This window comes from Sylvia atricapilla, chromosome 3, assembly GCF_009819655.1.
Source record: "Sylvia atricapilla isolate bSylAtr1 chromosome 3, bSylAtr1.pri, whole genome shotgun sequence".
NCBI classification, from domain to species: domain Eukaryota; kingdom Metazoa; phylum Chordata; class Aves; order Passeriformes; family Sylviidae; genus Sylvia; species Sylvia atricapilla.
The window spans coordinates 20007866-20032974 of NC_089142.1; the positions used below are offsets into that span (position 1 = coordinate 20007866).

The window sequence follows — 25109 nt, forward strand, 5'->3', positions numbered from 1 at the left end:
CCCCTTTCTGGGCTCACAAAAAAGAGACAGGCTCCTCTAAACAGGAAGCTTGATCCTACACAGACTTTATTATCATCACTTACTGTAATATCATTAAGTACCTTACTCTTCTAATTATTCAAGCAGTTTAGTAGAGTTTCATATGCTTCAGTGAAGAGATGGGAAAAAAATTAGATCCATGCAAAAATGTGCTGTATTGCAGCACTTCAGGGTATGATGTGTTACAGACCTGCAGAGCAGCCCTGGAGCCTGCAGCATTTGCTGCCTCTCTGTGCTCATCTATCAGCACTGGCTTAATATCAACTACATTACTATATGCACGTTTTTCTTCATGTCTTTATATGTTGGGCTTCCACAGCAGAATCTTTACTATTTTACATACCTTGTGATATGACAAGTGCCTAGATCCAAGCACTCAATAACGTTGCATTCTCTGAAGAATGACTCTTAAGAAAGGTGAACATTTAATTCAGCTACCTTGTCTAAAAGCTAATGGAGAACTGATCCAAATTTTTCAGTTACAAACTACGGTTTTTATTATACTGAATGAAGGCTGGAAATTAATATGTGCCATACTTGAACACTAAGAACTCCTTAAGATGTCTTTGCTGCTGCTTCTGGAAAGCTAGCTGAGAACTAGATATACAGTTCTTGTATTTATTAATAGCCACTTCCCATAAAATTTTACATCAAATTGGATTTTTTATCAATTGAAAAGGTGCATGCCTTTATAATTTTGGAGATTTATCTTACATGCTGTTTCATAATGGGAATAACAAGCATTCTATATGTGAGAAGGCATGCAGTAGACACTATTAGCTTTTAACTTCCCATCTTCAGACAGACAGTGACCAAAAAATAGAATAGAGCTCTTTATTTGTCCAGACTGACAAAAGATGTGCCCATTTCTACATAGTCAAGAAATGCTGATATACCACTCAAATAGAGTGCATACCTAAATGTAAAAAGATTGGAATGAAACACGGGTTTGCAAACTAAACCCCTCCAGATAAGTACTTAAGTTGAACTTAAGACAGAAGCATGAAAGGAATTAAGCTCACTGCACACTTAAGATGCAACTTTTTTATTAAATGTGTTAGGCTCTCCTTAAGGTGTGGCAACCATTACAGTGCCATTATATTTCAGATATTTTGCATCTAGCTATCCGACTATTCAAGCTACCAAAAGAAATGTTTAATATTATATCTGGCATCATGATAGTGCAATGGCTATTTGCCAGTGAAAAGAAAATAACAAAATAAATTCAATTTTGTGGTTAGCTGTGCAAGGATGCTGATATCCAGTTCAATGTACACTCACATGGTTCCAAAACAACATCCGCTGAGAGTAATGTACTAAAAAGATGTGAATGGCAGAATTTGTTTCTAGCAGTCAGGATTTAAGGTCATGTGGCATTTTTCATCTTGTTCTACACACCTTAAAGTTTGACTTACCAGAAATTAGCTTATGTTGCATTCTCTTAATGTTCCTAACATTTATGAATTCAGCTTTTAAATATTCTTTTTTAAATAAAGCAACCTTAAGAAACATTTAATTCATGTTAATTCAATTAGATTGGTGAAAAACTGGTATCACCATCCCAATAAAACAAAAATAGTTGCATAAAACTCTTTCTGCATTCTCTCCTATGCCCTCCACAGCAAGATGCAGAGTTAGGGGTGAGATATAAGCTAGTCCTTTCCAAATACCATCCACGTACCCAGAAACAAAGAGCTTTGAGAAAGTAAGGTCACCCAGTTCTTATGGAATAGTACAGAAGAAGGTAGAACAGGGATGATTTCACACAAAACTTCACCTGTCATAAGACCAGCTACACCAAGCCTAGATCTTTAAGGCTATTGTTTAAAATCTCTGCATCAAGAAAAGAAGTGTGAGATGCTGGCTGTGTCCCAGAGGTCAGGGAAGGCCTGTTCCCCATGTTCCCCACTACACCCCTACAGAGCTGTGCTCAGCTAACTGCAGACCAGTCATGTCAGTACAGCTGTGCTGGTTATACCAGCCCAGAGGATGAGCACATTCAGATTTGAGGAGAGGAGTCCAGGAGGTGCAGCACTATTAGCTGGATAGAGCCAGAGGTGCATCTGTTGGAAAGGATTTACTTTCTGTCAGAAGAGACTGCCTATTGGCCCTAATGCCTCCTCCACACCTGCGCACAGCCAATGCAGCTGGGAAATGGAACTATTGGTACAGAGATGTAGCAGCTTTGTTCAATCATAAGTTGCTCAAAGCAACTGGGGAGCCTTGAAATACAATTCAGATTGCCTGCACTGCATTTTGGCTAGATTATGGCAACAGATTTGTGTACACTGGTATTTGTCTTTTGCTATAGCAATATCCATTTTCTTCAGGCCTACACAGATAGCTGGAAAGAGGGTGCATGAGGCTGATGAATGGTACGGGCAACACACAGCCTGTAATACTGAACAATCCTGAGCCTACAGCAAAGGCAGGAGCTTCCTTTCTCTCCAACACTTTATAAAATAGAAGGTTCTGATGGAGTATGCCCTGTTAGTGATTTGAACTCTACTTATGAGCCAATTTCTGCTTGCACGGATAAAATGGAAGGAAAATAGAATGAAACTAATAAAATAATTTAGCAAAGCTACTGTCAATGGCAGATTGATAGAAGATGATTTTCGAAGCCTCCTTGGCACAGGTTACAGCTATCTGAGGGTTGTTCAGTACTTTCAAACTGCTACCTGTAAATTTTGCAGAGGGCAGTAATCAAAGGCAAAGAGTATGAGATCAAGAAATCTTCCCAGTGGAGACTGAAAACTATAGCTACTAAAACTACTGAAACTACAACTACTGCTATAAAAACAGAATATAACAAGATGAAATCATGAGGTAGGCCAGGTTCTGACTCTGAACATGACACAGGAGCATTTTTTTGCATGTCCTACTTGCAGAAAGCTGTGTAAGAAAAAAAAAAGACATTTTTCTTTTACTGTCTTAATTTTCCTTGTCCACTCAGCCACACTAAGTCCCTTTGTGCTATAACACAACCTTCTACTCTGTTTTTACAGTGTCCAGAGTATTTAAACACCACGGTAATATGAATACAAAATTCCTATTCTTACAAAAGGCTTTACTCTTCCTCTGCTCCCTATTTTATTTTCAAATTGAAACTGAAAATAATGCATTGAAATAAGCCTTGTTAGAAAGAGTAACATGGGTCCTCATAGCAAGTGATGAGCCAGGGTCACGTTTTCACACCTAATAATCAACAAGTGCGTTGTCTGTCATTGGATATTTGGGTCTTAACATGATAGGACAGCAATGTTTTGCTATGGTCAATACCAACAAGTTCATAGGCAATAGCAGCAATAGCAAAGCAGAGGAAGTTAGAATTTTGCATGCAACCAACTATACAACTGATAGCCAACATGAAAATATCATGTGATCAGAAATATCCCAAGATCTACAAACCAATTAAATTTCCTGCTTTAACACATGAAGAACTAAGATTCAGAACCCTGAAGCACTTGCTGACAGAGACCTAGCTGTCTTCTGCCTTTCTCCTTTATCTAGCCCCATACTGGCTTTACCCTGCTACTCCATGAAGATTTAACTACACAAGCTTAGGTCTTGATTATGTTTTTATTATGAAACAAGGAGGTGAAAGTAATCAAGCAGTGTCAGATTTCCAAAGCATTGGGTGTCTGCTCAAGTGAGGCAGCAATTACAAGAGTGTTGGCTTTTTTTTGCTGGGATCTAAAGAGCAACACTTGTTGGTGTTTTCTCTGTTTCTTTTCCTTGTCCAGGAAAAGTGAGTGCCTTACTGTCACTATGACAACAGAAGCCTGTAATACAGCTGCAAGGGAGGAGAAAGAGGGAGCATGCTCCAGCTGAAAGGGGTGAAGTGACTCATCTGGCAGGGAGCAAGAAGGGAAAAATTATGTTCAGTAGGGAAATAGGAGGAAAAGAGAAAACCACAGTGCCTCTTTTCTCTGAGATTCCCTCTATTATAGAACTGGATGCTCAACAAAAATATTTGTCATCACTATAATCTGAAATAAAAACAAAAAGCAAGAAACAAAGTCAGAACAATGGCCCTGATTCCCTCTCCTCTACTACACATACTGTCACCTGACTACAGAACCTACTTTAATCAAATTACTTCCAGACTTTACGGACATGTAACAAGAAGAGACTCCATTTGAGACACCAACTGTAGCACAAAGGAGTAAGAAAAGCTGAAGGTCAAAGAACTACCACAGAAAGTGAAGGAAATGACCAAGTCAACGTTGTCTCATTAAACATGCGCTTGTTGGTGAATTCTTATTCTGTTTAAGCATACATCTCTCCTCTGGGATCCAGCCCAGCATTCTCTCTGCTTTGTTAAAATGGAAAGGAGCAACACGTGTATTGTGTTCTGAATGGTCATGATTTTGGTGGTGGGGTTGGGCTACAGGGGTGACTTCCATGAGAAACTACCAGAATCTTCCTCAGTGTCCAGCAGAGGCAATACCTGATGGCTCCAAAGATAGACATGGATTGTCCATTCTGACAGTCAATCAGAAATGGTGGTAATGCCTGTGTGATAACCTAGTTAAGAACAAATTAAAACAAAAAAAGTTGTTGCACAGGTGTAATTGGGGCCAGAGAAGAGTGGGATGAGAACATGTGAGAAGAACAACTCTGCAGACACCAAGGTGCAGGGGGCGGGGGCAGGAAGTGCTCCAGGCACCAAAGCTGGGATTCCCCTGCAGTCCATAGTGAGGACCATGGTGAGGCAGCTGCGTCCCTGCAGCCCATGGAGATGCACCTGCAGTCCATGGAGGACCACACACCAGGGCAGCTGGATGCCTGAGAGGAGGCAGCAAGCCCATGGGAGGCTGTGGAGAGAGGGCCTCTGCTCCCATGCTGAAGCAACCTCCCCTTGGAGAATTGCACCAGGTGGAAGAGTGACCCGTGTCACAGCAGTTTGAGGGAAGCTGCTGCCCATGGGATGGATTCACACTGCAGCAGTTCAGAGAGCTGTGCTTGTGAGATGGATTCTCTTTGGAGAGTTTGTGAACTTCGTATCTCTAATTCAAGCCTGCTTTGCCTGTGATGGTATTTGGTGAGTGACCTCTCCTGGTCCTTATCTCAACCCATGAAACCCTTGTTAAATTTTCTCTCCCCTTGTCCAGCTGCAGAGGGGAGTGAGTGGCTTTGGTGGGTGTCTGGCATCCAGCTAGCATCAATGCACTGCACTAGGATTAGGGGTACGTTGTTTTCTTGCACTACAGCAACACATTATAATGAAAGCTTATTTCAAGGGTAAATATTTGTTATTGAACTACTTGAGGCTTTTTTAGAAGCATGCAGAAACTAATACAGGATCTAAACATGTACTTTATTTGCAGTTACAAAAATATAAATCAAGGATCTTTAATAAACCATTAACATGCAGCCATGGCAAAAGTAAAGCATTACTAGTGCATCACATTACCATGTATTCTTTTTTCCTTTAATAGATTTTCAGCATTTACACCCTTTCCTAGCATCAAAACAAATTTGAGGTAAATATCTGGGGCAGAGTTCTTTGCCATCTGGTTTTCAAAGCCAGAGAGTTTTTTGGGAGTTTGGGGTGGGGATGATGTTTTGTTGCATTGTTTGTTTTGGTGAGGTCTACCAACATCTTAATGTCAAACTATCACAAGAAATACTGAAGACTTCAGTGACATTAAAAACTCATAATCTGTACGATGCGCTCTGCAATAGTCCCATATGCTTGTGAATATACTGGCATTTAGAAAATGTAAATAGTTGCAGATAATGGTAGTTAGAAATGACTTGTTTCTACATTGTATATAAACCTAAATTAGTGGGTCATCCTTACAGCTTCAATTGATAGCCCAGCCCTGTGTTTAAAACCCTCAGTGGACAGCAGTGAATTTCTTGGTAAATTCTACACTTGCCTTCAGGAGGTTCAGACTTGTTTGCAATGAAATCAAGAGAAGTGATTACTCCATTCTACCTGGCTGCTTGGACAGAGCACAGCATTTGGCCTGTAACACTGCTCCAGGACACTGGTAGTCTGGAGATGTTTTCCTAAGTGCCTCACCAAGCTACACCTTTAATATTTATAATTTGTATAAAAATTCAATACACTAGAAATACTTCCAAGAAGATGGCATCACACTAAACAGTTTTTGCACTCAAAGTACATCAGCAAGCATCTTCTTTCAAGTATACACTAAATTCTTTAAAATTAGTATGATAAAAGTGAAATACATAACTAGAATTCTTGACAAATCTTAAATCAGGCGTCATTTAAAAAGGAAGTCTTCTCCTGTTCAGATAGAAAAGGAATCAAAATTTTCCAAAGCAGTACTAGAAAAGTTGATTTAGGTCTTTCTTAATTTATAATATAATCCCTATAACAATGTCAGTATACGTACAAACATTACTGGATCTAGACTCTTTCTCCTAAAAGTTAAGTCAGATTTAATAATGATTAAATACTTTATCTGAACTCTGAAATAAAAATGGTTATTTAATCTTATTCAATTTCAGAAAGAAAACTGCGGTGATTTTATCTATTAAGGAATGTCACTGCATGTATCAACAAATACAAGGTCTGCCACGAGGACATTGAAGGGAAAGACATCTGAAGTACAGAATTCTTCAGCTATACCTGTCCTACATCTCTATTTGTTTGTGGCCCCTTCACTGTGCACTTAAGCTGAAGAAGAAACAGGCTGTAGAGAAGAAAGTTCCTTAAGCTCACAGGCATCTCTCCTTCCAAGTTATTGATTAATCTCTAAACACCACATTTTAAGAAAGCTTATAGTAACAGGCTCAACAGAGGCGTTGTTACAACTTGCTTCTGATGATGACATACACATCAGAATTCCTGAAGCTGTTGATGGCTCACAAAAGTCTGCCATTCACAAACTGGGAGTGATACACTGATTTCTGCAAGGACAAAGCTAAACTACAGAATGTTATCACTTATAATTTTATCATGCAAAGATAAATTGTTTTAATACTAAACAGTGACATCCAAACTGGCAGAGAATTAAAAACAGAACACCCAAAATTAACTAGAAGAATTAATCAATTAAAAAAAAACAAACAAAAAACTTAGCCTGACTGTTAGAAATACAAAAGAGCCCAAACTACCGTATAATCACTGCTCTTTCCTTGCTGAATTATTGAAACCAAGTTTTTAAAATAACAACTCTTTCACAAGTAAGTTTTCAACCTGCAAGTCCATGCCACCCTTACTAGAAAATGAATGACCATGCTAACAAATCTAACAAAACAAGGAAAGAGAAGCAAACCTCAAGGAGTTATAAAAATAGCTGAAGGCAGAACAGTAAAAGAGTTTCTTTCTAGCAAGTTGTAAAAAAAAAAAAAATAAATATCTACACATCTGTATATCAATCCCATTAACTTATTTATGCTATGATTTGAAATATAATTTGGTGCATATATGTAGCAAAACACTGGCCATTATACTAACAGCTGTATTGTAGCATCTTCCATTATTCAGGCATACTTAATGAAGTAATGAATTAGATAGGATTTTTGTTCATAAGAATCCTTTAATAGGCTTGTTATTCTATTAAAAAATGAAAAAAAAAATTGGAAAGAATTTTATTATTTTTAGTTCACAAATGCAGAGTCCTTACTCTGAAACTCCCACAATTCCCACAATTAGTCTTGTTATAAGCCTTGGATATCCTCACAGAAGTCACCACAAGATTTCTGGACAATCAGTGCAGGAGCAGCTGACAGAAGGCACTAGAAGACAGCCTGATTTGCAGAAGGTTTTTTCGTAGCTTTTTCTCTCAAATATAAGGTTCAGAAAAGCAATTGTAAGTGTTCTTAAACTCCTTTGTTTTCAAGAGAAGCTGAGTTTATTTCATGTTAAGTTCTTTCCTGAACTCTTTTTATTTAAAATAAGTAACACTGAGTACTGTTAAACATTTTGATTTACAGTTAAGAAGCCCTACACAAACAATATTTATTCTAATATCCCTGAGATAACTATACATGAATGAGCTGATGTGGAATTAAAGCAAAAGAATAATGAACTTTTTTGGTAGCTTTTGTCTACTGTCACACCCGATTAATTTGAAAACACATCTAAAACACTGATACAGAACTAGTCTCTTAAAGGGTAAAGAAACATAAACACTACATGCAGTAGTGGAGTTTATATCCTTAAAAAGATGCTGTGAAAAGGGTGATACCTAAAAGTGCTACAAATGTGACTTGAGGGTTGAAGTAAGTATCTTAGAGCAATGCACAAGTGAATCTGTTTAATCAAAAAGATTGATTGTGACTTGATTACTGTGCTTCTTTGTAGGAAGAAAATACTGTTTAATGGAGGCCCTTCATTTCAATGGAGGAAGGCAGAAAAAGCAATTTTCAATTGTTTTTAATTTTATTAAATAGAATGAGGCCAATTAACCATTAGCACTAGAAAGTAGTGGAGTGTCTGTGACATCTTTGAAATGTGGATAGTTTTTTTTTTTGGTTTGGTTAGGTTTCTTCTAACTGCAAAGTGCTGAGCTCAACAGGTACAGAAAATTAAGTTAAACTTTCTAATGATTCCTCTGGTTTGAAGGCTACAGAAAGATTCATAATGTTGGAGTTCCACAACTGGTGCTACCTCTCAGCAAGAAAAGTTTGCTGCTGACCTTAGCTGCTTAAAACATTGTTCGCTTGGTGTGCTGAGTCTATCAGTTCTGTGATGCATCACATCTCCAACCACCTGCCAAGAATGTAAGTAGTCAACATATGATTCATAATAGCATCTCCTTAAAAACAAACATAAGCTTAAGCACCATTAAGTTTTTCTGAAATGGCTGCCTTTAGGTGCATCAAGATGCTACAGACACCTAGGGGACTACCTGAATTTTCTTCTCCTCTTTTGTTCAGCAGTTATTCTGGACATCATTAATTTCATCCTGACAACATCAACCACAATGGAACTAGCAGTTTAAACAATAAAAATAATGGAAAAACTCAAAACATATTTTAGAGCTGACAAGAAATGATTTTATTTTGTAATTTTAATTAACTTCAACTTTTAAACTGATTCTCAAAACCAGTTGATGTTTAAATACATATTTTAGTGACTGAATATTTCAGTCTTCCACAGACTAAGCTACCACAATGAAATGCCAGCCATGGCACATCTATTCCTCTTGATAATCTTGTTATGTTCATTCAGATAGACTCATATTTGGTTTTCTTAATTTATTGAGAGAACATAGCAAATCACAGTGAGGTATAACCGAAAAATTTAAATCTTAAAATAGAGTCATGTCGTTTTCATGAGACAAGACTGATAAACAATGAAATTAATTTTTCAGAATTCTTTTTGTTGAATTTTCACATCATTAATTCTGCTTAGTTCTGAGCTAGAAAAGGATAGCACAGGAACCTTTTTTACCCAGTACATAAACAACATGCTCAAATTTTTAGGAAACGCAGTGGAAGATTACCTGTTGCCATACAAAATCATCATATAGATAGTATCAGGATTAAAGCAATGCATACACCAAATCTCAACGTCACCTTATGGAGCTGGTCCTTTGAGAATACCTGGGACAATTCTAAACATAACAGATTTATTTTACATATGTAAAATATTTATACATACAGTCATGCATGCACCCTCTTTTTCCTTCAGTGTCAGAGGTTCTCATTAGAGCCTCCCTTTATCTCTTCAAAGAAGATCTAAATAAGGGATATACAGCTAAACCTAGGTGAGCAAACTAAGTGCTTAAGATGATCTTTTTATATTTTATGAACTCTGCCTGAAATCACAGACTTCATCCTGCAATAGATTTTATGTGTATGCTTAAATGACATACACGAGTGAAGTGAACCACAACCCCTCACCCTTCCAAGACTAGCACAGATCTTAAGTTCTGCAATCCTTATTTAGACAAAACAAGTAAGGGTCTAAACTGCAGCAAGAAAGATCTAGCATTAAAAGGTAGTGAAACACTAGAGCAAGTAAAATAGGGCATGTAAGAAAAAACTCCCTATAAGGAGATTTTAAAAAATAATTAGGTAAATAACTGGTAAGAATAACATCTATAGTCAAATCTACCTTGCAAAATGAGCAACAGATTAAAAACCTTCACTTTGAACTTATTTTTTCTTTTTTCTATGTGCAAAGTGCACATAGCAAATGTGCATAACAAAGTATAACAAAAAACTTTGCACAAAGTGCAAAGCCAAATAACAAACCAATCCAAAAGTCAGTCTCCCAAAATTCCAGATCCTTTGCTAATTGTTTAAAAATGGCTAAATCCTAGAATCTTTATTCTTCCTGAACAGTGAAATTGGGATCAGCTAACAGCATTCTCCATCCAACAGTCAATACTGTCACTAAGCAACATCAGTACTCTACTTACTGCTATAATGGTTGAGTACATTTGTTTTGAAATAGTAAAAGAAAATATTACATCTAAAAATGAGCAAAAAAAGCCATTGTTCAATACTTTACCCACTGTACAACCAGGCAGGTATTTATATGACTCTAAAAAGAGACAACATAACTCAATCCTAAATTCTGTTCTGCTTAACTGCTTTGCAATGTATCTAAATTTAATTATGCATAATAATGTATCATTGCAACATCTAATATGCACCACACATAATCTGATTTATTCATAGATTTTAAACAGCAGCTGAGTAAATCTGCCACAAAAGTTCAACGCTAATGCCTCAAAAAGGACATATCTTGTTTGCAGCAGTGTTCAGTATGTATGCTAGTGTTTTATTTAAAAGCAGCTTAAATTCCTGTACAAAACTGAATTTACCTAAAAAGTATTATGAGACTTCATTTAGTCTTATCAGCAAAACACAGAAGAAGAGGAAGCATTCCTCTGATATCTGAAACAAAAGTATTTATCATGAAATAATCAATTATATGGCATGGAAGGAGAGAAATGGTGCTTCAAGATCAGAATAAGCAGCTTGAATCTGACATGCTGGGAAAGACAACACAGTGAACTGTCCAAAGACAGTTCGGCAACTAAACAACGTTAAGGGTAACCTAGAAACAGCTTCTGGATTCCCAACACGAATCCTATCTAACTGAGAAGAGCACAACCTAGAAGCTCTAAATTAGAACATCTTTTAATTCATAATCCAAAAACTATCAAGATCTACTCTTATGTTACTCTGATAGTTACTTCTTTGTCAGCCAAAAATGGTCTTCAAACCACTGTACATCAAGTACACTGTACTTTAAACACTGTACACTGTACAGGAAGAATATTCTTGATGTCCCCTCAGTCATGCTGTATTTTGCTTCAGTCCCTTGAGCTAGCTTTAGTAGTCCCTTTGGTAGCTTTACTTGTATTCAGATTCTGACTGGAGCTCAGAACAGACTGTAGGCCAAATTTCCAAGCTCAAAATTCATCCCATGGGTGCCCAGCTTCAGCACCCCTAAGGTTCATCCCAGGCTAGCTGTGGACCTTGGCGGGGGGAATCTGAGCTAGGACGAAGATAAAAGACAAAAGGCACTTTGATTCCTCGTGGGAAACGATCCCACAGATTTAATGCAGAACCTGCTTCTCTGACCTCATGAAGAAAAAGAGGGCGGGAGCCCTCGTCCGAGGAGTTTTAAGCCCTAGGGAAGAGGGGAGGTGAGGGGGTCTGATGACCAATGGGGGTGGACCCAGGAGAGAGGGGAGATACAGGGGATATTAAGTGAAGGACAGGTGCAAAGATACCTGGGAAGGTATAATCAAAGAACACCCAGTGCAAAACAAACTAACTACTTAGTGCAATACAACACATGGGTATTGTTTCCAAAGACAAGCAGAACTTGCCTTTCTATATCTCCAAGTTCTATCTCAGGTTTTCCTTGCATTTAAGGCAATCTCCAGGCTGAAACTGACACTGTAGTTTAATAACTACTGCTTATCAGGTGTTTTACTTCAGCTGCCTTACCTGGCTATCTTCTTTGCTATAGAACGTCCCTAGCGGCCAATGACAGTGATGCGCAATTTTAGACTAATATATATCCACAGGAATGCAGCAACTGAAAAACTAAATTCATTTGTCTTGCCTAAGCTTAAGACTTCTTTCTAAAGACAGACAGAATAAAGTGAATTCTGGCACTGTAATTCAGAAAACCACGTACTTAACTGAGGTCAAATTAGAACCCACTTCACAGATTCTGTGCTTCTCTTCTATCCTTTGACAACATCAAATATTGTTTCTGAATTACATGGTCATAGTTTCTCATCAGAAAGCCTTTCAACATTAAAGGACTGATACCTTCCCCCTACCAACTCCAATGATGAATACCTGTTCTGAGAGAGGTCAATCTGAAAGGTTGTTAAACCTTTACCCAATTCCTCAGAATATCAAAGGTAGACTTAGTAAAACAGTTTTATCTAACATTTATCCTTAAAAATAATATGACTGTTAGCAGGCATAGTATTAATGTACACATCACTTGAGTGGGAGGAGCTAAAGGCTTTGTCCTCAGTTAGGCGGCACTGCACTGCTATCACCAAATCCTGAATCTAGTCTAGAAGCCCCAAATGATGGAAATTAACCCATAGGGATGCACACCCTCATTTTGCTTATGTTGCAAAACAGTGACACCCACTGGCAGCAATGGTTTAAATACTTTATTCTTGCAGTCTGAATCTACTTGATAAGAGCTGCTCAGAAGTTTTCCCTCTGAAAAATTCATCACAGTAACAACCATACAGAACTTACCTGTTGAGTCAGCACTACTGGCAGAGTTTTCAGAAACTGCATTACTAAAAGCATCCGGGGTAACTGTAACATAACCTTCTGGAGGAAGATCCACAGTGTAAATTCTTCTTGGAGACATAATTGTATCATCATTACCTGCAAAACAGAAAATCCAAAGTATCTGGCTCAATACTGGTCTCACTACAGATCTTCTCAGATGTTTTCCCAACCAGCAATAAGTGATCTTGAAAACCCTTACAGAGGCTCAGGTATGGAACACTGAATATATCCTATGACCAACACAACTGCACCAAATTTTGCAGCATCTACAAAGAAATACTCTACAGGTTAGTTCTTTGCACCAGAAGCATTTATTTTCTATTGTATCAGGCAAATCTCTCCTATCTTCAGAAGAAGCTTCCACTTACAGGGATATTTTAAGAGAGACTCTCAACATTTTTCTCCCCATTTAGCAGGAGCAGACACTCTTTCTTTAAGAATTACTTCACAAAAGATAGATGGATACAAACTTACTAGGCAGTGACAGAAACAATTAAAAAAAACCCACAAAACTGTGGTTCGCCCATTTGCCCACTGTTTAATCACAGCCTATGCTTCTCTGAAGGGTGCAAAGACAAAGGAAGTTTGAAAGTCACACTTGACTAAGCCTCAGTAGTGCCTGCCCCAGAGGACTTACCTCCCCATCCTGCTCTACTTCTTTCTAGGGCAGGAGGGGAAGTGCCAAGGGCCAGCTTTCCAACTATCTCACTGCACAGAAAACTATTTGTGGTGATGGCAGCAGTCTGTTTTCATGATTTTTTTTCCCTTTGAAAGGTATGTTAAAGTATCTGCAAGAGCAGCAGTAGAAACCTCATTTGTTCACCAGACATGAAGTGACAGAGACACATCTCTGCTCCATTCACACGAAACCAGACTGTATTTCCGAGCAGAGCAGTGAAAACAGAGACCAACCACAGTGAGAAAAAAGCCCTTCCAAAAGGCCAAGATTTCAGGGTGTCTCCAGATGTTGCAATGTAGTTTTAGATAGCTCAGTGTGAAGTTTTTTAAATTTTGGATTGTTGAGCTTTCTAGGTTGTGTTTTGTTGTTGTTGTTTCGATGGGTTTTTTAACACTCAGCTAGCTCTGTAAGTCAGCACAGACACAGCACTAGCCTTCCCTTCTTGGGGGCAATGTGTCCCTTTAAAACACAGAGTGAGCTATTAAAATTATATACAATAAAAACATTTCTGGCAGGTGCACACAATCAACCTCCTTACAGCACAAACTTGTTAGAAGATCCCATATGAGCCAATCACTGAGGTGCAGCAATGTGTAACTACAGTTGGATTAATTCCTAAATATTTAAAATGGGATTGCATCTGATAGATCCCTAATGAGAACTACTTTGCTATTTCCAATATGGAATTTAACTATGCACCGACTTTTCTCCAACAGCCTACTTGAAAAACAATGAAGTACATTTCTCAACATTCAAAGTACTTCTGAAAACACCACCATTGTTTTCATCATCAGGGAATAAATGTGTTTTGAAAACTCATTAAAATAATATTGTCTTTTTCTTGAATGAGGCAGAAAGTTTACAGTATTTGATGATACAGAAGAGAAAGATGAAGATGCAACTATGCAATTTGGAAAAAATCACTTAAAATTAACATGGGATAATTCTTCAGAGATCCTTTCTGTGTAGATGATGCCAAATCATTGAACTGGCAGTACTTGAATTTACCTTTTTTCCCCCTCATCCACGTTGATTAATGATGAAGTGGTAATTAGTGAGAGTTTAAAATTATAAGAATATATAAATGTTCAAGTTATTCCCTTCTGAAGGATTTCAAGTTTCCCCTTTTTTCCATTTTTATTTAGGTTTTGTAAAACAAAGATGATCAGGAAAACATTAAACTTAATTTACAACAGTCTTGAAAAACTTACATGATTAAAAGATTTAAGCAGTAGCTATACTGGGATAATAACCTCCCAGACAAAATAGTTACACATAACAGAATTTGAAGGACCATCTGTAACACACAGTCCTATGAGGAAGAACAGTTAAAACTCTTTCTACAGAAATGAATGATGACTCATGATTATATTTTTTAGTTTTACTTCTTTAAATGGGAGTCTCCAAATTACATATTTATTCATACCAGATACATCTTTAAGAAGTTTGCAAGCCCATAAATCAAGAATTAGTCTTTGCTAATCTTGTGCAAGTGTGTCAAACCAAACTGCTACCACATCTACATACGGATTTTTGCAGCCTGAGGCCAGAGTCTCCTTGGGTCTAGAAGAGATGGGCTGGTAATAAAGTCAAACATTGCTGCAAAGAAAATGGCTGAGCTTATAAAACTGACATAAAGAGGCTTCTGTGATTAATAATATAATCAGATACTGAAGAATGCTCCCCTTTTACTAGTTAAAAGTCATGAATCCCATTTCTGAAGTTTTATTTTATGGAAAAAAAACGCCCCAACAGTTAAAGGTCATTTACAATGCTGGAATCCCAAAACTCTCCTCACAGAAGTCGCACTGCCAGTGACTGAACAGCAGCACCCTGTTAGTTTGCAGTTTTGATTGTCAATTTTCAATCAGACAGAAACTTTGTCTTACCTGTGAAGTGATTTTCTGAAACTCAGAAGGCTTTGATAACTCACTGAAGTGACATTCCCATAGGGGAGAACTCGTAAGAGCAGAGAATCCAAGTCAAACTAGAAATCCTGCAGCACTCTCCAACAACTGTAAATTAGCCCAATATTACCAAAATCGTGATCATTTCCACAAAATTACCCCTTGGAAACACCCAGTTATCACTTTTCAAGACAGATGGAAAGAATTCATCTCCAAAAATAAGTCTTTATTGAAAAGCACAGTGTCCTAGTTCTGGCCAGGACAGTTGATGATTTGTTACAGCAGCCAGGTGCAGTGACACATGCCTTTAGTCACAGCTGCTGGGTAGGCTGAGCCCACCAGAGTATTTGATGCAGGAGTTTTGGGCTGCCCTGCGCTGTGCCCAGAGGACATGGCCAAGACACCAAGCAATGTCACTTCCAAGGGCGAGGGAAAGAGACTCTTGCTTCCAAGAAGAAAGTTGTTTCTTTCCAGTCACAGGGAAAGCATGTCAGGCAGAGGAGCTGTCTGTCATTGTTTTTCAGTATCCCGGGTTTAGTGAACATTTTGCAGGTAAATCACCCTTTGTACATTATTGTTCTTAGCATTACTGCTGTTATTTGTTTTTTTATCTCCTTGCTGTTTCCAGTAAACTGCTCTTACCTTGATCTCTGATATCTGCCTTTTGTCTCCCAGTGGAAAGGCGGGGGGGGGAGCAGCTGGTGGTTTTCTTTTTAGTGGGAATACTAAATTTGAGAGTACCATGTAACCATCATACACAGGAAACGAGGAATTGATGCTGAATCAAATACAAGGTCTGAATAGTTCAGCATAGTACCCTCTACAAAAGTCATTATTGGTAGTAGGCATTTTCTGTGTGGTATTACAGTCAATATGACCAGGACAAAAATAAGGCTTGAATGAGGTCTGTTATTTCCCTTAAAAGTTTTGTATTAAAGTATGATTTTACTTATTATGTAAGCTAGAATATGACCCTGTTAGAGCTATTCCTCATTTTTATTGCATACAATTGAGACTATGACCCCAAACCCTGACAATTCCCAAGGAACATAATACATCTCATTATCAGTACACAGTAACTTTCCCCTTCATTGACTAGCAAGACAAGCATTTACAAAGACAGGACACAAATCCTGGGCAAGAGTTGCAAAGTAAAATGTCAAAATTTAAAGTTCTAGTCTACATTGCACAATTACATACATTTAAATAATAAAGTGATTTGAAAAAAGTCTTATAATTAAAGAGACACATGTTGCCATCTGGCTCAGAAAATCCTTAAGCAACTGTTGGAGAACATTGTGGGGACGCAGTAGAATACATTTATTTCATTCCAATCCTATTTTTTATACCACTAATGGTTACAGCATATTACTACAGACAACAGTACAGAATGTTTTGATTGACCTTAATTTCTGATACTTTATTCAGTTATGTTTACACAAAAACAAGTCCACTATCCCTTGCTATTCAAGCAAAGCATGTTTTCACTTCATTCCCAGGGTATTATCTTTTAGAATCCTAGCTATAGGAGCCTGCTACCAGTTCTTAGTGTATATACCACTTGTGCCTGGTAGCATGGTGAAACTCAAGCCAGTTCATTACAACTTCCCTTTCTGACACTTCACATTCATAGAAGTTCTTCAGTTCATTGAAACGAGAAAGTGTAGAGCACAGAGGATACTAGACTAGAGCACTGAAAGAAGAAAACAAAATGAGAAAATCCTCAGAAGTACTTCTTCCTCATGGTGTTTTCCTTCAGCTTGTTGAAAACCAAAAACTTCAAAAGGAAACTGAGGTCAATAAAGACATTTCACAAGGCCCAAACTCGGAAATGGAAATTCGTAAAAAACAAGGAACAAGAGAGCTCACATTTATTTCCCTCACTACCTCCCACATCTAATCCTTAGATTTAGTTTATTTTTTAGACATGTAGAAAGGCTGTATTATAGCTCATTTTATTGGAGACAGCACTTACCATTACAACTCAGCTTCAGTTTCACTACATTACGAGTAGCAGACATTCTTTGTCACAGAGAAAAAAATGATTAAGTACAAATCTTTCTTACTCATGTTCTGGGGAAGACGTTTTTGCTTTTTACCTATAAACCACTAAAATGTCTACATTTCCTTGGAAAAACTAATGAAAACTAAGCACAAAAAGTGAGAGTGAAGCATGGAAAAACCACTGATTGAGGAAAGCAAGAAACAGAACACTTTTCAGAGGCAAATCTGACTTCAAGCAGATGGCAGAATTAAAATTTTCTTGTTTCCAGTTTTCTGAAAGTTGAATGTAGGAGGTAATGATGAAACAAACTATACAGCAAAATGGTATATGTGTCCCTTATATGTCCCAGTATATGACTATATGCAATATTTTGATTAGATGTCTAAGATTTCTAGTTGTATAAACAGGAACATAAGGCTGTCTTTATGTTTTGCTGGTACCCAGCTCAATTACTTCTCCTGCTGCAGATCTTATTTGTTCAACACACTCCTGAAAAGCCAAATATATCCCTGTTAATCAATCCTTAAAAAAATAAAATAAATGCAACAACACCGAATCTCAAAGGCCACGTCTAGGTTGCAATTATTTAATTATCCTCACTGATGAAGTGATTGTGTCATTACTGGAACGCATGTGAAACAAGACCAGAAAATAAATAGATGTGCTCATAAGAGTAAAGGCAAACAGAATTTAAGTTTTTAAAGCTTTCGCCTCACATTTTCTTTTCCATAACTAGAAGTTGTTGGTAACAGTCCACTCTCACTTGTGTAAAAAACAATGCAAAGAACAAAATGTCATGGAAAAGTATTTGCTGAGAACATAGTTCAGTACCAAACTCACATTATAAACATTCCCACTTTTCAAATAATTTTTAGAGGGTAGAGTTGATAGGAAACACAAGGAGAAAGTAAGCCTATGGAGCAGCAGCAAATATGGGATTTGACTCTGAATAACTATGATTTTGACAATAGCAGCTGAAGCGATAAACTCCCCGGTGTAAACTGGAGCAGGAGTGGCATCTCTCACAACCCCTTTTGTCAGCAATGTATGAAAATTATTTCAAACAGGGAGTCAAGGCAGATAGTAAGAATGCTAACATAAATTTATTATGCTGCAGTTCAATTCAATTTAATACTATCAGCCACTCTCTCTAGGTGAAACAAGGCTATTTTATCACGTTCTCAAACAACCATTTTCCATTTCCTTTACCAAAACAACTGGGTTTGTTAACACTTAGAGCTCAAGCGGGCATTTTCCACTCTACTCTAGGCAAGCACTACACTTGTGTTAGATGAGCTACTTGTTGAATTGCTTTGGCTCCCACAGAGGCCAGCAGCTCTCCCTATGATAGCTAAGCTGTTTGAAATGAGCACATAGAAGAGAAGAATGAGTAAACATATATACATAAGAAGACTAGAAAAGGAAGGAATCTGCCAATCAGCAGCAAACAACCCCACCAAAACCCACAAAAACATTGCTAGAGGAACTGGAGACAACAACAGAACTGTTTCTGACACAAACAGAAGTTAGAGATATTATACATGCAGCCCACTCAGTCTGAACAGAGAGAGGGGTTTTTTTTGGGTTTTTTATTTTTTTGCTTGGGGGATTTGGATTGGTTAGGTTTTTTAGGCTGGGTTTTGAAATTGTTTTCCCTTCTCCCATAAACCCCAGATTTCTATATTCCCCTAAAGCATGTAGCTACACTGGCTTGTAAAGCTGGCTGGGCACTGTTTTTAGCACAGCCACCAGGGGCTGGTATCTTCAGCCAAATACTCTGTTCCTGGATACATCTGTCCCATTTGCACAACATAATAGCACTGCAATATACCATGTAACGAGAGAACTTTTGAGAAAAGACTGTAAGAGTGTGTGACAACACTTTATTGTATAATAACTACAACCTCCATTGCTCTTAAGCTTATTCACAATAGGCACCTTTTCAGAGTAATTAACTAAAGCAAAGCTGAATTGTTTAACAAGTCTCTAAAGTTGTTTATTGCATTGAGTACTGCTAAAACTTAATTTCTCCACCATAAGCACTTCATCAATTTGATCAATTAAAAGGCAGGGCAGTTAATGCAGTTTTCAGACAAGTTTTGTCTTCCAGCCATTTCTGCCACTAGCTTAAGTTTTCTAGAGTAAAATGGCTGCAGGAAGACAGGATTAGTATGAGGAAGAACATAGTCCTACTGTCCTAGTGATAATTTAAATACAGGACACTGTCAGCATCAATAACTCCAGTGGAACAAATAAGAAGAATACAAAATAATCACACAGCTGTACTGATCTTTGGTATTAATTCCTCATACAGGATAGCAATGCAGGGATATGTCACATTTGATAAGATATTCACATTTTTATTTGATGAATAAGGAGTAAATTGCATTTTGTCCATTCATACAGCATAACATGGATTCCAGCTTTTTTAGAAAACTAAAACTTATTACTAACAACAGTTTAGTAACATTCCTCACCACTTCTTACTTAAATAAATGAAGGAGAAGAAGAGTTTAAGTAAGTTAGCTGTCTCCACAAGATGCAAATCCCTGGCTAGACTCTGCATTTCAAACTCCTTTTTCAGATTTAGGGAAAAAGCAAAAATCAAAAGTGGCACAGCACACTTTATACTGACAAACTGAACACTATATATTTCACTTGAATGCAATTATCCTTCTCCAGTAACTCTGAAATTTTCGTTCTTATAAGGAAGATGCTAAATACTGATCAGTAAATCCCAAGTCTTATAAAAAGTAGTTGTAATTCTCACCAATGTTATAAATGACTACTATAAAGTTGGCTTTTTGCAAGATGTGTGCTATATGATTAATAACTTTGCGGTAAGGATGTAAGTTTTTATTTCTGCTGTTAGTAAAGAAAATTAGGCATAGTGGTAGTAGTGATAGAGTATGCTTAAACTGTTTGGCCGGGATAACATCCAGTGAACATGTAAAGAAGACTCTGCTGTTGATACACCAACTATCAGCATCTTCCATCTGAACGAAGCACGGACCAAGGCCCAAGCTGGAGGTGATAATGGAGACACAGCCAAGAAACACGCATGCTCTAAAAAGGCGGACCCAAGGAGGGGCCATGCAAAACAGTCCCTGGAATATGGAAACTAGTTTATGGAAAAATATGAATATTCAACAGACTGATACAACAGAAAGGGTATTTAAAGAAAGCCTGTGAAATAGCAATTTGTGGACTTGGCTAAGTGCCGAGTCACCTGGCCGGCCGTACTTTGCTTTTTTCCTTATCTCCTAATTGTCTTATCTTTTTATTAAAACCTATTTCTTAAAATCTACCAAAAAGTGAATCTCGTTTTTCACACCAAGAAAAAGGTCAGAGACTAAGGAGGCCATTTCCTTGTACTAGGAAAGGCTGAGGGAGCTGGGCCTGTTCAACCTCAAGAAAAGATGACTGAGAGCAGATCTCATCAATGTGTGTAAATATCTAACACATGGGGTGTCAAGAAAACATTTCCAGGGTCTTCGTGGTGGTGCCAAGCAATAGGGCAAGAGGCAGTGGGCAGAAACTGATGCACAGGAAGTTCCACCTGAAGAGAAGAACTTCTTTGCTGGGTGGGTGACTGAGCACTGGAACCGACTGCCCAGAGAGGTTGTGAAATCCTGTGCCATGTGCTCTAGGATGACCCTGCTTGAGCAGAGCTCTGGCTTGGACCAGATAACCCACTCTGATCCTGTCCAACCTGACCCATTTGCCATTCTGTGAAAAAGCTAATTCTACAATTAGCAGATCTCTAGTTAGAAGCATGCATGTCACTTTTGATTATATACCACAACGCTATTAGAAATAATTACTGAGGTTTAAAAATATCAACAAAAAAGTAAAGAAAACACAGAGCTGCAGACCTCACGAGAAACATTCTTCATTATATTAATCCTGTTCCAAGTAGATCTGACCCTACCAAAGGTCAAAACAAACAAAACCAATTCTCAGGACAGAATTTAGCCAAAGCCCATAACCATGTGAGCAATTAATATTTTCAGCAATTCAAATGCTCAGTCTTTTGCCAGATACTTTTTTTATTTTGTGATACAGCAAGTTTCAAAGCATTTTTAATACAGCATTTGGAAGCAGATTCATAAAATATCCTCAGTTTAAGGAAAATGTTCTCTTATTTCAGGAGCTTTCAACTCTCCATTTGCTCTTTTAATGCTCTGCATGCCATAAGAATCGGGTTCATTATGTGTGTAACTTTCAGATGGTTTAAGGTAATAAAGATGGCAATCTAGACCCTCTTTAACTTTACGCTGAAGTAGGAAAAAATCTTTTATTACATCTTTTGAAATAAAGAACTATAGCACTTGCAATAGATGAATCAAGTTCCTCAAAGGGAGAAATATTTAGAGATTTTTTCCTAATTGTCCTGGGGAATAGAAATCCCTACTTTGGTTACATTCATTTTCTCACTAAGTATTTTGGTACAAAAGGGGAAAAAGTGTCTTATTTAGGACAACTATAATTGAAAGGGAAGATATATCTTATTATCTATGCCCTCGAACTGAAATTCTGCACACAGGCAAGTGCTTTGCTTTCATTTGTCATTTGTTTAGTTGGTTGGTTTTTTGGTTGGCTGGGGTTTTTTTTGGGGGGAGGGGGTATAATTTTTTTTTTTTTTTTTTTTTTTGAATCTGTGTGTGGGTTTTTTTGTTTTGGTTGGTTGGTTTTTAAAAAATCCCAAATTTCTCTTTTCAAGTAAAAAGATATGACTACTCTTCTTTGGGGTCCAGAAGAAGCATGACACCACCACATGTTTTCTCCATGCCTAACAGAACTACCACCTTCCTGAAGAAAATGCAAATACTATTCAGAAGGCCTCTCTACAGTTACAAGAACAGTGTCTCTCAGAATTTGCCTTCCACACCTCCAGTTATTCCAGGTCTTACTGTAAGCTCCAGTTCCAGAACAATGTGGGGAGCCTTATGGAATAAGCCCTTCTGATACTATATTGTTAATTATCCAAAATTAAATGAGAACCAATCATTAACATAGGTCCTGATGTTCCATCTTCTTAAACATCTGAGCTTCAACCTGATCTCAAAAAAGGCATGTAAATGCAAATATTTACAGGATATAGAAGTATGATCTCAAAAGCCTGCATCTGGAAGGAAAATAGAGACATGCCTTTAAAAATTTAAAGGCAATGCTGCAGGCTGCATTCCAATAAAGACCAGAATCTCACAGGGGGAAGGTGATGGCGGTTTAGCTGAGACAAATTGATAATGGCATTTTCACAATCTGAGAATAACTGTTAAAGGCAAATGGGACATTATGATGAGTTTTATAGTAAAATCTGTTATTTAATGCCAGAAAATATTGAAGAACTAAGACAGTTTATTTTTAAAGAAATCCTCAACCTTTTATTGACACTTTATTATTTTTAGTAGTATTTTGCAGGACTGAAATAATCACTGTCAAACTAGGAAAGAGTTGGTATTTATGAAAGAAAAATCCCTCATTTTCCATTGTTAGTTTCAACTAGCCATCTTTGACTACTGCTACTCAAATCATCAGCTGCCTTGTAGCTATGCCCATAATCTTTGGTCTGTAAGTAAGAAGTCACTTAAAACTGTTTAAAAAAAAAATCAATCAATGCTTTTATGTTTTTCCTTCACCAAAGCCACAGAGTTTATAGCTCAGACCTACCTATCTCTAAACATGTACTTTCAGTGTCCAATCCTATAAAATCACCACATGTAAATGCAAGAGCTCATTAAATTTAAATAAAATCACAACCAGAAAAGAATAGTTGTGTGTTAGTTTCCCAGATGGGTAATTGACTAATCTTTTTTTCTCATGAGTTTATCACTTCAATGTTTTTTTTGTTTTTTTTTTTTTTTTTTTAAGTACTTATATGTTGAACTTTATTCAAGGCAGAACCCTTACTGTACTACTGTGGCATTTGCATGCCTCCAACAGAAAACAAACTCAAGTTACAGTTTTCTGTTAGTTTCAAAAATAGCCTTGTTGCTCTGCTGTGAAAATCCTACATATAAACCTGTTCTTTTTATTCCATGTTTCCTATCCCATAAGCAACATTTTCTATGTATTAGGATTCTGAATAAAAAGCTTTTCTTTCACTACCTTGAAGAATATTGAATTAGGAATCAGGGATAAACAAATCAAAGGAGTTATAAATTACCAGGTCAAATAAATTCTCCCCCTCACCTCCCATTTCAGTGAGAGTTTTGCCAGGCCCTAATTTATAAGGAATGGTATAGATTCACTACAAATGAAGATAGTTTTCTCTTAAGAAATTACTCCATAGTTGAGTATAATTAGCACACCCTTATCAGAGAGCAACTAAATAGCCTGTTACCTATTTTGAAAGGACTATTAGCTCCCAAAGCTATCACATATCACTGTACAGAATAAGTTTAATGCTTTGCTTTATCAACCTTTTGAAAATATGTTTTTCATTATTGACTACACAAAAGAAGTACCAAAAGTACTAGTCTTGAAAACCAAATTGAGTAGAAAACCTATAGAAGTTGAAATTTGGATGCAACTTTCTATTACAGGCACGGCATGCTGGTTTCGGCTGGGGTGGAGTTAATTTTCTTCCCAGTGGCTGGTACAGGGACCATGCTCTGGCTTTGTGCTGAACACGGGGCTGATAATACAGAGATGTTTCTGTTATTGCTGAGCAGGGCTTGCACAGAGCCAAGGCCTTTCCTGCTTTTTGTATTACCATGCTGGTGAGGAAGTTGGGGGTGCATGGAAGAAGACACAGCTGGGAGGAGACACAGGTGGGACAGGTGACCCAAACTGACCAGAGAGATATTTCAGACCAATTGATGCACACACTGACACAGACTTGACATACTGGTTTGACCTCAGACCTGCCTTGTCACTATTAATATGCCCAGTGTCACTGGATTGTTGGTTCAATCTGGTTACTGTTAATAGATGTTCTGTTCTTCTTTGCCAAGTACTGTGGGACTGCTTCCACAGTGATGACTCAACTCCTGTGCCCACCCTTGTCCCAGGTAGCCTTCCTTCACCTTCCCTTTGCTGCTTTCCAAGACTCAGTCAGCCATCCTGCCACATGGGCTTAGTTTTCTGCATGTCAAAACAAGACATTCTTGTGTTTTGAGAGGTTATTCTTCAACCAGTTCTTCAGAGCTCCTTTGAAATTCAGACCAAATCTTCTCATATTTAATCCTACCAGGCAGATCCCTGAACAAGACAAACCTCTGTTACTATGGAGCACGCACTTCTAACCCTGCTAATGATGCTGCTCACTTCTTTCTGAACATTACTCTCCAGCCCCAGATCACATCCACAATCAGCTCTTCCCTGTGTGCAAGTAAGAGGGATAGCTGACCATCTCCCCTGGAGAAAGCTTTTTATACTCTTGAGAAACATACCTTTCTTTTACTAGCCAGTTTAAGAGCTTTCTAGTCATGGCAATCATCTGCTTTTAGATGAATACAAAGCAATTCACACTTATTCTATACTTGTGCACAGAGTCTTTTATCCACAGGTAATACCACAGCTACCTCATTTTCCAGCTCCATCTTTTGGCATGATATTCACATTCTACAACTTATTTGGAAAAAAAAATAAAAAAGGGACTTTTACTTACCTGTTCAAATATTCATGTGCCATGTCCACTGCATAAACACACACAACATAATGCTCTTTTTCAAGGGACTAACAGTCTCTGAATTAGTATTTGCCTTTTGTTGGATTTGTGTTCCCCATGGGGTTTCTGTTGCAGCACAAGAGCAGG

The 25109-nt window shown here is 37.6% G+C and overlaps 1 protein-coding gene across 1 annotated transcript in view; it reads right to left on the reverse strand.

The window, feature by feature from the left end:
* ERICH1 (glutamate rich 1) overlaps nucleotides 1-25109 on the reverse strand; it is an 88214-nt gene that overhangs the window by 46830 nt on the left and 16275 nt on the right. Inside the window, 1 exon segment of the mRNA XM_066314898.1 lies at nucleotides 12718-12852. Within this exon segment, the coding sequence (XP_066170995.1) occupies nucleotides 12718-12852 (135 nt within the window).